The sequence below is a fragment of the Heptranchias perlo genome, chromosome 4, assembly GCF_035084215.1.
Source record: "Heptranchias perlo isolate sHepPer1 chromosome 4, sHepPer1.hap1, whole genome shotgun sequence".
Classification (NCBI taxonomy): domain Eukaryota; kingdom Metazoa; phylum Chordata; class Chondrichthyes; order Hexanchiformes; family Hexanchidae; genus Heptranchias; species Heptranchias perlo.
This window is the reverse complement of record NC_090328.1, coordinates 117,774,525-117,789,524: the sequence shown is the minus strand read 5'-3', so window position 1 is coordinate 117,789,524 and position 15,000 is coordinate 117,774,525. Positions and strand designations below refer to the sequence as shown.

At 44.4% G+C, this 15,000-nt stretch overlaps 1 protein-coding gene across 1 annotated transcript in view; it reads left to right on the top strand.

Annotated features, from left to right (window-relative positions):
- Window positions 1-10,404: 10,404 nt before the first annotated feature.
- Window positions 10,405-15,000, top strand: part of trpm3 (transient receptor potential cation channel, subfamily M, member 3) — a 425,666-nt gene continuing 421,070 nt past the window's right edge. Inside the window, exon 1 of the mRNA XM_067983531.1 lies at window positions 10,405-10,581. Within this exon, the coding sequence (XP_067839632.1) occupies window positions 10,405-10,581 (177 nt within the window). The remainder of the gene's footprint in view (window positions 10,582-15,000) is intronic.

Genomic DNA, 15,000 nt, shown 5'->3' with positions numbered 1-15,000 from the left:
AGGCCTAGTCAACCCAATCTCTCCTCATACGTCAGTCCTGCCATCCCAGGAATCAGTCTGGTAAACATTCGTTGCACTCCCTCCATGGCAAGGACATCCTTCCTCAGATAAGGAGATCAAAACTGCACACAATACTCCAGATGTGGTCTCACCAAGGCCCTGTATAACTGCAGTAAGACGTCCCTGCTCCTGTACTCAAATCCTCTTGCAATGAAGGCCAACATACCATTCGCCTTCCTAACTGCTTGCTGCACCTGAATGCTCGCTTTTAGCGACTGGTGTACAAGGACACCCAGGTCTCGTTGCACCTCCCTTTTTCCCAATCTATCACCATTCAGATAATAATCTGCTTTTCTGTTTTTACAACCAAAGTGGATAACCTCACATTTATCCACGTTATACTGCATCTGCCATGTTCTTGCCCACTCACCCAACTTGTCTAAATCACATTGGAGCCTCTTTGCATCCTCCTCACAGCTCACATTCCACCCCAGCTTTGTGCCATCTGCAAACTTGGAAATGTTACATTTAGTTCCCTCATCCAAATCATTGATATATATTGTGAATAGCTGGGGCCCAAGCACTGATCCCTGTAGTACCCCACTAGTCACTGCCTGCCACCTGGAAAAAGACCCGTTTATTCCTACTCTCTGTTTCCTGTCTGTCAACCAATTCTCAATCCATGCCAGTATCTTCCCCCCAATCCCATGTGCTTTAATTTTGCACACTAACCTCTTGTGTGGGACCTTATCAAAAGCCTTCTGAAAATCCAAATACACCACATCCACTGGTTCTCCCCTATCTATTCTACTAGGTACATCCTCAAAAAACTCCAGTAGATTTGTTAAGCATGATTTCCCTTTCATAAACCCATGCTGACTTTGTCCAATCCTGTTAATGCCCTCGACGTGTTCTGTTATCACATCTTTTATAATAGACTCTAAAATTTTCCCCACTACTGATGTTAGGCTAACTGGTCTGTAATTCCCTGTTTTTTCTCTCCCAGTGACCAGGAATCTGCCAGATTGTCGTAAAAACCCAACTGGCTCACTAATGTCTTTTAGGGAAGGAAAGCTGCCGTCCTTAACTGGTCTGGGCTTATACGTGGCTCCAGTATCCACACCATCGTGGTTGACTCTTAACTGCCCTCAAAAGTGGCCTAAAAACCACTCAGTCAGAATGGGCAATAAATGCCAGTCTTGCCAGCGAAGCTCACATCCCAAGAATTCATTTTTAAAAAAACTATTGGTTTTAAAGTGGTCCACCTCCAGCTGTAACACTACACAACATAATGGGCCAGACTTTGCTGTCAAATTAACAGTGAGTCTAATGGCGCTCGCCTTTATTTATGCGTAAATGATACAGCAACTTCAGGCGAGGGGCAGATGCGCGGTTAAACGCGGAAATCAGGAAGTTGCTGTCCGAGTGTTGCCGCTCTGCCGTTAACTTCGCAAAAACGGCATCTCACCGTCTGCCTCACCATTGAAATACATTGAAAGGCGTGAAGTTCCGGTATTTGCGCGGGAGATACGGACTAAACTCGCCACAGAACGTTAGGGCTTGTCCATTTCAGTCTAAATATCCTTTTTAATGGTGTGATAAGTGTTAATTACTGCCAGTCAACCTCTCTGACACCGATAATTAACTATTACAAGTCTCATTCCTTCAGGTTTTAATTGTTGTTGGAGATTTTTTTTTAAATGTAAATTTAAATTTTTAAAAACATTTTCTTTCTGTCTCTTTTTTTCTCTTTTAATCCAATCTTTCTTTCCCTCTCTCTATTTCACTTTCTGTACCTGATTTGACATTGAATTTACTATTCCAACTTACACTTCCTGGTTCAGACTCTGCGCCGTTCATTTCACAATCCCTCAATCTGATTGGTTGAGGGGATCCCCAGTTGCTTGCCCTGTTCACTCAGTTCCCAGATGCCCTGTAGGGGGCGCCTCGCCGTTTCCATCTCCCACTTCCAGCAACTTGCAGCGCAAAATATCATGGAAATTAAGCGGGCAAGGTCAAGTGTAACTAACAGTGGGCCTCGTTGATTCACCAGCGACAGTAAATTCTGGCCCAATGTAATTTCTGTTGCCAGCAATAAAACATGCAACTATTGGTGTAAATTCTGCAAGTTATAACAGAATACAACCCCTTTAATCTGATGGCAGATGAAATGATACGTAGAATGATTCAAGTCTGGTAGCACCCCTCTTTTTATGACCAATTGGTGCACACTCTAGTTTGATATTCTGATTCCAGCCTACTTTCTGTCTGCAACAATGTAGACCGATCGACGTAGCTCTGAGACCTTGGCTGCTGCATTCTTCTCCTTAATCTATTTTCCTTTGGTCATAGCGAGGAGAGGTAAATGGCTGTCAACTGACTCGGGATGGAAAATGCTTCGAAAAGTTCTGTCTGCAAAAATCTTTTTACACACATAAAAATGCATTGTTCAATCCAAACATATAAAATGTAGAATCGAGACTTCTCCACACCCATCGCTGAACTTACAACCAAGGTGGATAACTGTCTTCTGCCAGCTTGTAATTATAAAGTGTTGCTGTCTGACAAGTCATAAATTCCAATTAAGTACCTCACAAAATAATGTCTCCTGTTCTTCATTTTCTCAAACGTGAGATGCTTGCTTGTTCCCTGCTGATACCACAGTTACCTTCCAACTTTCATTTATGATTTCAGATCATTTTAATTGCCCTTTTAGACAAACTGACTCATTTATCTGTTTCTACTGCTTCTAACCAGCTCACTTATCACGAATATAACATTCTGCCACCTACAGTCCGACAGAAATGAAGTTCTGGCCTTATAAAATAAGATCTATTTTAACCCTTATATCACTGATTTAAATTTCACGGAGTGTCAAATGGTATGTAATTTTTCATAAAAAGATGAAATAGCAAAATAATTTATAATGGCTGAGTGCTGATCTGTAAAGTAAACATGGCTGGCGCACGTAGGGTTCTGAGTTAGTTTCTGCATGTGCATTCAAAATTTGGGAGTTTGAATGATGACAGGAGGAACATAGACTTCTTCTGCTTTACGAAGGAACTTGGTACAATTTGAGGGTGTTGAGAGAGAATGGGCTGCTATGAAGTGACTTTATTTGGTCGGTAGTGATAGTGAAAATTGACACCGCTGTGTCGGTTAGTGAGTTGGAGGCGGGGGCGGGACTTGAGGATCTCCCACGCCCTGACCGAAACGACAGCAAACAGAATCTCCCGACCACAGCAGGATTATTTCTCTTCACTCCGAAAATTAAAGTCCAGCTCTCAGAGCTGTTTGTTATTCATGTGCCAGCCTGGTTTCAGCAGCTTTTGTTGCCTAAAATATGAATGATGGTCCTGTAATCTCGTGACTGAAACTACAGCAAACAAAGCCTCACGAGTACAGCAAGATTATTTCTCCAGCAAAATGCAGTGAGTGGAGGATAGTTACATAATACAAATTATGTGCGTAAAATCAATCCCATTCACTTACAGGCATGATTGATGGGGGAATTGCCCCATCATCTGCATTCTGGCCAGGACTTAGGAACATAGGAACAGGAGTAGGCCATTCAGCCCCTCATGCCTGCTCCGCCATTTGATAAGATCATGGCGATCTGTGATCTAACTCCATTTACCGGCCTTTGGCCGATATCCCTTAATACCTTTGATTGTCAAAAAGCTATCTATCTCAGATTTAAATTTAGCAATTGAGCTAGTATCAATTGCCGTTTGCAGAAGAGAGTTCCAAACTTCTACCACCCTTTGTGTGTAGAAGTGTTTTCTAATCTCGCTCCTGAAAGGTCTGGCTCTAATTTTTAGACTGTGCCCCCTACTCCTAGAATCCCCAACCAGCGGAAATAGTTTCTCTCTATCCACCCTATCCGTTCCCCTTAATATCTTACAAACTTCGATCAGATCACCCCTTAACCTTCGAAACTCCAGAGAATACAACCCCAATTTGTGTAATCTTTCCTCGTAACTTAACCCTTGAAGTCCGGGTATCATTCTAGTAAACCCACACTGCACTCCCTCCAAGGCCAATATGTCCTTCCGAAGGTGCGGTGCCCAGAACTGCTCACAGTACTCCAGATGCAGTCTAACCAGGGTTTTGTATAGCTGCAGCATAACTTCTGCCCCCTTGTGCTCTAGTCCTCTAGATATAAAGGCCAGCATTCCATTAGCCTTATGGATTATTTTCTGCACCTGTTCATGAAACTTCAATGATCTATGTACCTGAACCCCTAAGTCCTTTTGGACATCCACTGTTTTTAACTTTTTACCATTTAGAAAGTACCCTGTTCTATCCTTTTTTGATCCAAAGTGGATGACCTCACATTTGTCTACATTGAATTCCATTTGCCACAGTTTTGCCCATTCACCTAATCTACCAATATCGCTTTGTAATTTTATGTTTTCATCTACACTGCTTACAATGCCACCAATCTTTGTGTCATCGGCAAACTTAGATATGAGACTTTCTATGCCTTCATATAAGTCGTTAATAAATATTGTGAATAATTGAGGCCCCAAGACAGATCCCTGTGGGACTCCACCAGTCACATCCTGCCAATGTGAGTACCTACCCATTATCCCTACTCTCTGTCGCCTTTCACTCAGCCAACTTCCTAACCAAGTCCGTACTTTTCCCTCGATTCCATGGGCTTCTATCTTAGCTAACAGTCTCTTATGTGGGACCTTATCAAGTGCCTTCTGGAAGTCCATATAAATAACATCCATTGACATTCCCCTGTCCATTACTTTAGTCACCTCTTCAAAAAATTCAATCAAGTTTGTCAGGCACGACCTACCTTTCACAAATCCATGCTGGCTCTCTCTGATTAACTGAAAATTCTCAAGGTATTCAGAGAACCTATCCTTAATTATAGACTCCAGCATTTTCCCCACAACAGATGTTAGGCTAACTGGTCTATAAATCCCTGGTTTCCCTCTCTCTCCTTTCTTAAAAAGCGGAGTGACATATGCAATTTTCCAATTTAGAGGGACAGTTCCTGAATCTAGAGAACTTTGAAAGATTACAGTTAGGGCATCTGCAATGTGCTCACCTACTTCCTTTAAAACCCTGGGATGGAAACCATCTGGTCCTGGGGATTTGTCACTCTTTAGTGCTATTATTTTCTTCATTACTGTTGCTTTACTTATGTTAATTTTATCGAGTCCCTGTCCCCGATTCAATATTAGTTTTCTTGGGATTTCCGGCATGCTATCCTCTTTTTCTACTGTAAATACTGACGCAAAGTAATCGTTCAACATGTCTGCCATTTCCCCATTGTCAATGACAATATCCCCACTTTCAGTTTTAAAGGGGCCAACACTACTCCTGACCACCCTCTCTTTCCTAATGTAACTATAAAAGTTCTTCGTATTGGTTTTGATATCCCTTGCGAGTTTCTTTTCATACTCTTTTTTTGTAGCCCTTACTATCTGTTTTGTGACTCTTTGTATCTTTCCCATTTGCCAGGATCTGTGCCATTTTTTGCCTTTTTGTATGCCCTTTCCTTATATCTTATACTGTCCCTTACCTCTTTAGTTTCCATGGCTGTTTTTTTTGGCAAGTAGAGTTCTTGCCCCTCCGGGGTATAAACCGATTCTGTATCACGTTAAATGTTTCTTTAAACATTTCCCACTGATCATCAGTCGTTTTATCCATCAACAGATTTTCCCAGTTTACTGTGGACAGTCTCTGTCTCATCCCATTGAAGTCGGCCTTGCCCAAGTCTAGAATCTTAGCAGCTGACTCACTTTTTTCCCTTTCAAACACTACATTGAACTCGATCATGTTGTGATCGCTATTGGATAGATGTTCATGCACAGTTAAGCCGTTAACTAAATCTGGTTCATTACTCATTACTAAATCTAGTATGGCTTGCCCCCTTGTTGCCTCCAGGACATACTGCTGTAGAAAACTATCCCGGACACACTCAAGAAATTCACTACCTTTCTGACAGATGCTAGTCTGCTTTTCCCAATCTATGTGAAGGTTAAAGTCCCCCATTAAGACCACTATGCCTTTCTTACACGCTTGTCTAATCTCTGCATTTATACAATCTAGCACTTCAGAGCTGCTGCCAGGGGTCCTATACACAATTCCCACTATAGTCTTAGATCCTTTCCTATTTCTCAATTCAACCCATAAGGTCTCTGTTGGCTGCTTACCTCTCGTTATATCCTCCTTTATCATTGAAGTGATTTCATCTCTAATCATTAAGGCTACTCCTCCCCCTTTTCCATTTTCCCTGTCTCTCCTGTAGACCTTATAACCCGGTATATTTAGTTCCCAATCCTGACCATCCTGCAGCCATGTCTCAGTAATAGCTATCATGTCATACCCTCCAATTTGAATTTGAACCTGTAGTTCATTTAATTTATTCCTTATACTCCGTGCATTTGTATATAGAACTCTTAGTTGGGCCACACGCCCTAGCCTGACCTTCAGCTTTGATGCTGGGTTAATCGCCTTACGCCTTCTAGTTTTCACTTTATCTGTAGTGTGTAAAGTACACTTTCTTTCCGCTGCTCTACGCTTTTCCCTTTCACTTGTTCTTGAACAACTGTTTGTACTATTTGTATTGTAAATTTCCCCTGGGTCTTCCCCTCTCTTGCTGCTCTCAACTTTACTCCCTTCTGACTCCCTGCTAAGATTCCCATCCCCCTGCCACTCTAGTTTAAACCTTCCCCAACAGCACTAGAAAACACCCCCGCGAGGACATTGGTCCCGGTCCTGCTCGGGTGTAACCCGTCACGCTTGTACAGGTCCCACCTTCCCCAGAACCGGTCCCAATGTCCCAGGAATCTAAATCCCTCCCTCCTACACCATCCCTGCAGCCATGCATTCATCCGGTCTATTCTCCTGTTCCTATACTCACTAGCACGTGGCACCGGTAGTAATCCTGAGATCACTACCTTTGAAGTCCTGCTTTTTAATTTATCTCCAACTCCTTAAATTCACCTTGCAGGACCTCATCCCTTTTTTTACCTATGTCGTTGGTACCGATATGGACCACGACTACTGGCTGTTCACCCTCCCCCTCCAGAATCTCCTGCAGCCGCTCCGCAACATCCTAGACCCTAGCACCAGGGAGGCAACATACCATCCTGGAGTCACGTTTGCGGCCACAGAAACGCCCATCTGTTCCCCTTACAATTGAATCCCCTATCAAATATAGCCCTGCCACTCTTCTTCCACCCCTCCTGTGCAGCAGAGCCACCTGTGGTGCCATGAACTTGGCTCTTGCTGCTTTCCCCTGATAAGCCATCTCCCCCAACAGTATCCAAAGCAGAATATCTGTTTGAGAGGGAGATGGCCCCAAGGGACTCCTGCTCTACCTGCCTAGTCCTTTTACTCTGCCTGGCGGTCACCCATTTCCTTTCTGTCTGTGTAATCTTTACCTCACTGAACGTGCTATCCACGATAGTCTCAGCATCACGGATGCTCCACAGTGAATCCACCCGCAGCTCCAGCTCCGAAATGCGGTTAGCCAGTAGCTGCAGCTGGACACACTTCCTGCACACGTGGTCGCCAGGGACACTGGTAGTGTCCATGACTTCCCACATAGTGCAGGAGGAGCATATCACGGGTGCGAGCTGTGCTGCCATGACTTGCCTTAGATTTACATTGCGTTCACCTCTCAGACTCTCCTCCCGCTCTCGGTCTCTCCTTTTATACTGTGCCCACCTCTCGGACTCTCCTGCCTCACCTGTGACGTCGCACAGTAGTTTTCTCTTGTTGCAGGTCTGCTGCTGCTTTTATTCCCCACTCTCAGTCTTCTGCCACTCAGGTCTGCTGCCGCTCTGCGGAAAAAGTTAGGAAAAGCAAGGCAAAGCAGCACCTCCTTCCCCCACTTCACCGAACTCCCACGCTCACCAAACTCACAGTTGCATTACTCTGTCCTGCCGCACTCCGTCCCCTCCAAGTCATGCACCATCCTGACTTGGAAATATATTGGCCATTCCTTCATCGTCGCTGGGTCAAAATCCTGGAACTCCCTTCCTAACAGCACTGTGGGAGAACCGTCACCACACGGACTGCAGCGGTTCAAGAAGACGGCTCACCACCACCTTCTCAAGGGCAATTAGGGATGGGCCTTGCCAGTGATGCCCACATCCCAAGTACGAATTTAAAAATAATTCTTATTTGGTGAGTCAACCTTTATTTATTGAAAGTACATTGTGTCCTCCTTTCTCTGGCTGTTGGCTGTCCTGTTCTACACCCTCCCCTTCCTGTGCACACTCCTTGTGTTGTTCCACCCCCTCTTTATCAGAGTCGGAAGTCGGGGGTGGGACGTGGGTTGCAACTGAATGGCCTGCAGTGGGCCTGATGATTTTTGTTGTGCCAAGGAAGAGCATTCAGCCCTACAAAAAATCAATGTTTAAAAAAAAGCTTGTGGAGTTGTTTTCTAAGCAGCCAGCAGTGGTTCCATTTTAAGGACTGCTAGTTCATTTTCTCAAAGCCTGGTGCCAACGGGCAGAGCGACCAGTGTATGTTGGGGCACACACTAGCCGCCCATTTCGAGAGCCATTCGAAAAACCAAGTTGGCCAGGCCTCGAGCGGCCAATGGGCAGGACCTTTTTGTTTTCAACTTGCAACTGCCTAGCGTTGTTTGGTGGCTGTTAAAATGGCTCAGTGGGTAGCTCTCTTGAGTCTGAGTCAGGAGGTTGTGGGTTCAAGTCCCACTCCAGAGACTTGAGCACACAATCCAGGCTGACACTCCCAATGCAGTACTGAGAGAGTGCTGCACTGTCGAAGGTGCCGTCTTTCGGATGAGATGTTAAATTGAGGCCCTTTCTGCCCTCTCAGATGGGCACGGCACTATTTGAAAAGGAGCAGGGGGGTTCTCTCTGGTGTCCTGGCCAATATTTATCCTTCAACCAATATCACTAACAGATTATCCGGTCATTATCATACTGCTGCTTGTGGGATCTTGCTGTGCACAAATTGGCTGCTGCGTTTCCTACATTACAACAGCGACTACACTTCAAAAGTACTTTATTGGCCGTAAAGTGCTTTGGGACGTTCTGAGGTCATGAAAGGTGCTGTATAAATGCAAGGCTTTCTTTCTTTTTACTGTTGCGAATTCCAGCATGAAAATCGCCCCCAGTAGCTCCAGTCTGTCTTGACCCTGTTCGATAGGGTTCAGATTTGGCTGTCTATTTTCATTGCTAATCCTTAGTACAAATGTTTGAATAACAATTCGTAAAAATTTCAACAACTTTTGGCCTGAGATTTTCCTAGCACAAATTGCAATTAAGGCTATCTATCCACTTCACTTAGCTTCATAGTGAAGACTTAGAGTAGACCCAAGGACACCAGATTGCAAAGCGCAATTAGACATGCTGACTGAATCCATTCACATGAGAAATTATTACCGTTCTGGAAAAAAAAATACAAGTCCTTTAACTTATCGCAATCTCGCAAATGAATCATATTCTTGGGAGTCCCTATTGCTGAGTTTGGTGTAGGATCCTTAGAAGCCCAGTTCTTTTTGAGAGGATCCCCCTTGTAATTATAGATATTGAGTGCACACAACTGGCATGCAAAGATGCTAATATGAAAAACAATAAACAATTATGAGCGTTCCCTTAACTAGCGCCTTCATGGAGTGAGGGAGCACTAGCAGGCTGGAATTATCATTTAATACTAAGATTTTATGCCTCGTGTTGCAGCATTTAATATGAGTTGAATTGGGAAGTTCTAAAGAAGCTAACCGTAGAAATCGTAGCATAGAAACAGGCCATTCGGCCCAACTGGTCTATGCCGGTGTTTATGCTCCACACTAGCCTCCTCCCAGTTCAAAGTCTAAGACTATTTGGAGGGGTGGGGACTGGATACAGGAATCGGGTCTCTATTAAAGAATTAAAAAGAAGGAATTCCAATCACATTATCTACCCATTACACAGCTGAGTGAGTAAAGCAATCAAGAGGAACGCATCAGCCAGATACCATTGGCTTCTTTCCTTGTCTCTTTTATCTTTGCGTACACAAAGCCTTTAACACACTATGACAAACAGCGTCCAGGCTGTGCTCTCAATCAGTGATGGGGAAAGGGGAGGGGTGAGGGAACAGTGTATATCAGTATCTTTAGTGGAAATGCCTTTGAATCTTGCTTGACTGCTTCTGAAACGATCCAGGGGACCCCCTACATCTGTGTTGCCACAGAAGGCGGCGCTCTTAAGCACTCTGTACTCTAATTGTCAAATCAACACAGAGAGTGTGTGTGTGTGAGAGTGTGTGTGTGTGTGAGAGTGTGTGTGTGTGTGAGAGAGAGTGTGTGTATGTGTATGTGTGTGTGAGTGAGTGAGAGAGAGACATTATGCTTGCAGTACAAAGGTGGTTCTCTCATTTCTGCTAGTCTAACCAGGACTGCTCCTCAAGAGTACTGAAACTATGCGAGTGAGCAAAAAGAGGTGGCGGAGTCCGGGTGAGGTGGAGAGAGAGCACAGTGTGCGGGACGAGGGCGGAGAAAGGAGATCGAGTCGGGGCAAATTTGCGGACTCGTGGAAGAGGTTGAGTTCGAAGCAGGGTTCCGTGAAACGGTCTGGCCTCCCGTCTCAACAGCAGCAGGTGAGCAGGATGCCTTCCAGCCTGTTTACTCGTATCATCCTTTCTGGAATCGAACTGAGACGCTTTTGTGTTATTTTTGCAAAAAGTGGATGCGCAGATAACAAGTCATCTCTAATGCCTTTGTTGTGAACAAATCATTGCCTGAGGGGAAAAATAACATAAATCTAACACTGAGATCAAGAGAGCCAGATTAATTAAGCAATTACAATGACGGGGATTGTATATGTTTGAAACTCTTACCTCGGTTGGTTATTGAAACTACGATAGCAATGTAACTAATATAGATTGTAAGAATCAATGTACTGATGGGAGTGCAATTGTTATACCCTCCCTGGAAAATGAATAGCAGAGAGAAAGCAATAATGAATCTACAGAAACACCCTGTTGCTTGCTGTTGCCTAGAGATACAGGATTTCTTCAAAATCCCAGTGAATGCTCTGAGAAATCAAAATCCAGACCTTTCCTTGGAAGCTGTATCCTTTCAAATAACAATTATTGTATTTCAAGAAAAGTTACAGAAAATAAAAGCTGATTTAATAAACATTAGAAAAATTGCAATCAATTAACTGAAGGATTTTCAAATCTTCCTGTGTGTCATCCTATAAAAATAACCTTTAGGGTTTCAAAAAATATATTTTGTAAAATCCTATTTTTTAAAGAAAAATGAAGGTGCCCTAAATTTATGTTCAGGGCACAAATGGCACAAGTGACAAACATAATTCACCGTGTAAACTTTCTTGATGTCAGTCATGTATCTTAAATTGCACTTTGCCTCAAGAGTCGGGGAGAGTATTTGGGAGCAAGGTGTGTTGATTTCAGAAGATGCTGGTTGTCGGTTACTCCAGGTTCTAAATACCCAATGCCTCTAAATATCCAATTACTGCTGTGGGTCTCAGCAGGCGATGTGACTGTAATTATGGTTTACACACCTTTTTACAGCTTGGAAGTAAAAGAAAGGTAACCATTCAATACCGTGAATCGATTGCTTCAAGTGATTTGTACTTGCCTCCCTGTGATCACTAAAGCCTTTTTAAAAGCTGCACACACACATCAATGGCTAAAGTTTTTTCTTAACGTGTGTGTGTATATGTTTCTCTGCTGCTCTCTGACTGTTCCCTGCACCTCCTACTCCACTGATGTCCCAGTTCACCTACATGCATTTGCTTGCAGTTCTACTTTAGTTTCTTGAGTGTTAAATTCAACTTAACTCTTGTTTCCACTTTTGGGGGAGACCAAAACTAGGAGTCATAAATACGATGGTCTCTAATAAATCTAATAGGGAATTCAGGAGAAACTTCTTTACCCAGAGAGTGGTTAGAATGTGGAACTCGCTACCACAAGGAGTAGTTGAGGCGAATAGCATCGATGCATTTAAGGGGAAGCTGGATCAATATATGAGGGAGAAAGGAATAGAAAGATATGCTGATAGTGTGAGATGAAATAGGGTGGGAGGAGGCTTGTGTGGAGCATAATCACCGGCATAGACCAGTTGGGCCAAATGGCCTGTTTCTGTGCTGTAAATTCTATGTAATTCTATGCACCTCTCATTGAAAGTCCTCACTGAGACATTAAACAAAGACCATGTAGTGGTTCAAAGGTTGTCCGGTATTAACCTACTCTTTTTAAGACTGGCTGTCCAGATTTTCCCATTTTAAGTACAGCTCAGTATCTGATGACTGGAAATGTGAAGTGAAATGGGAGACAACCTGTTACATGAAAGTTTTATCCTGGATTATTATCTGTGATATTTTAAAGGATCATAACTGAAAAGAGATCCAGTTGAGTATCCTGTCCTCTCAGGTGGATGTAAAAGAAGAGCAGGGAAGTTCTCCCTGGTGACCTGACCAATATTTCTCCTTCAAAACAACACCTAAAAACAGATTATCTGGTCATTATCACATTGCAGTTTATGGGATCTTGCTGTGCACAAATTGGCTGCTGCGTTTCCTACTTTACAACAGTGACTACACTTCAAAAGTACTTCATTGGCTGTAAAGCGCTTTGGGGCGTCCTGAGGTTGTGAAAGACGGTATATAAACGCAAGTTTGTTCGTTCTTTTACATGTCAAACTAGAAAGCAAGTAATTACAGTGAAAGTGTAGTGGGATACGGGGGAGGGGAGGCGTTAGATTTTCAATTTTCCATCCAGGCATAATATTGGTATTACAGATCAGCTGCCCTTTATAGAAAGGGCTCGATTTTCATTGACATTCCAATTGGGCGAGGGGTTTCTATAACAGGTGGTTGATCGACAACGGCAGTTTTACGCTCGAGTTAAGCTCTCTACAATGTCCCATCAAATACTCCCAGGGACGGTACAGCTGGGTTAGATACAGAGTAAAGCTCCCTCTACACTGTCCCATCAAATACTCCCAGGGACGGTACAGCTGGGTTAGATACAGAGTAAAGCTCCCTCTACAATGTCCCATCAAATACTCCCAGGGACGGTACAGCTGGGTTAGATACAGAGTAAAGCTCCCTCTACACTGTCCCATCAAATACTCCCAGGGACGGTACAGCTGGGTTAGATACAGAGTAAAGCTCCCTCTACACTGTCCCATCAAATACTCCCAGGGACGGTACAGCTGGGTTAGATACAGAGTTAAGCTCTCTACAATGTCCCATCAAATACTCCCAGGGACGGTACAGCTGGGTTAGATACAGAGTAAAGCTCCCTCTACACTGTCCCATCAAATACTCCCAGGGACGGTACAGCTGGGTTAGATACAGAGTAAAGCTCCCTCTACACTGTCCCATCAAATACTCCCAGGGATGGTACAGCTGGGTTAGATACAGAGTAAAGCTCCCTCTACACTGTCCCATCAAATACTCCCAGGGACGGTACAGCTGGGTTAGATACAGAGTAAAGCTCCCTCTACACTGTCCCATCAAATACTCCCAGGGACGGTACAGCTGGGTTAGATACAGAGTAAAGCTCCCTCTACACTGTCCCATCAAATACTCCCAGGGACGGTACAGCTGGGTTAGATACAGAGTAAAGCTCCCTCTACACTGTCCCATCAAATACTCCCAGGGACGGTACAGCTGGGTTAGATACAGAGTTAAGCTCTCTACAATGTCCCATCAAATACTCCCAGGGACGGTACAGCTGGGTTAGATACAGAGTAAAGCTCCCTCTACACTGTCCCATCAAATACTCCCAGGGACGGTACAGCTGGGTTAGATACAGAGTAAAGCTCCCTCTACACTGTCCCATCAAATACTCCCAGGGACGGTACAGCTGGGTTAGATACAGAGTAAAGCTCCCTCTACACTGTCCCATCATATACTCCCAGGGACGGTACAGCTGGGTTAGATACAGAGTAAAGCTCCCTCTACACTGTCCCATCATATACTCCCAGGGACGGTACAGCTGGGTTAGATACAGAGTAAAGCTCCCTCTACACTGTCCCATCAAATACTCCCAGGGACGGTACAGCTGGGTTAGATACAGAGTAAAGCTCCCTCCACACTGTCCCATCATATACTCCCAGGGACGGTACAGCTGGGTTAGATACAGAGTAAAGCTCCCTCTACACTGTCCCATCAAATACTCCCAGGGACGGTACAGCTGGGTTAGATACAGAGTAAAGCTCCCTCTACACTGTCCCATCAAATACTCCCAGGGACGGTACAGCTGGGTTAGATACAGAGTAAAGCTCCCTCTACACTGTCCCATCAAATACTCCCAGGGACGGTACAGCTGGGTTAGATACAGAGTAAAGCTCCCTCTACACTGTCCCATCAAATACTCCCAGGGACGGTACAGCTGGGTTAGATACAGAGTAAAGCTCCCTCTACACTGTCCCATCAAATACTCCCAGGGACGGTACAGCTGGGTTAGATACAGAGTAAAGCTCCCTCTACACTGTCCCATCAAATACTCCCAGGGACGGTACAGCTGGGTTAGATACAGAGTAAAGCTCCCTCTACACTGTCCCATCAAATACTCCCAGGGACGGTACAGCTGGGTTAGATACAGAGTAAAGCTCCCTCTACACTGTCCCATCAAATACTCCCAGGGACGGTACAGCTGGGTTAGATACAGAGTAAAGCTCCCTCTACACTGTCCCATCAAATACTCCCAGGGACGGTACAGCTGGGTTAGATACAGAGTAAAGCTTCCTCTACACTGTCCCATCAAATACTCCCAGGGACGACACAGCACGCGTTAGATACAGAGTAAAGTTCCCTTTACACTGCCTCTCCCCCTCTGGTGGTACCTCACGTGCCAGATCCCAAGTTACATGTTGGCTCAGGTGTCAAATCCTTCTGTGCTTTGCCGCATGTGCTGGACGCTGTTGTGCACTCAGACCGCGCTCTGCCTCGTGTGTACTAGCCCACCAACGCACACTCTACTTCATACACCAGATCTTAATATATGTCTGTCTGACATGACAAACCCCCATGGTTACACTCT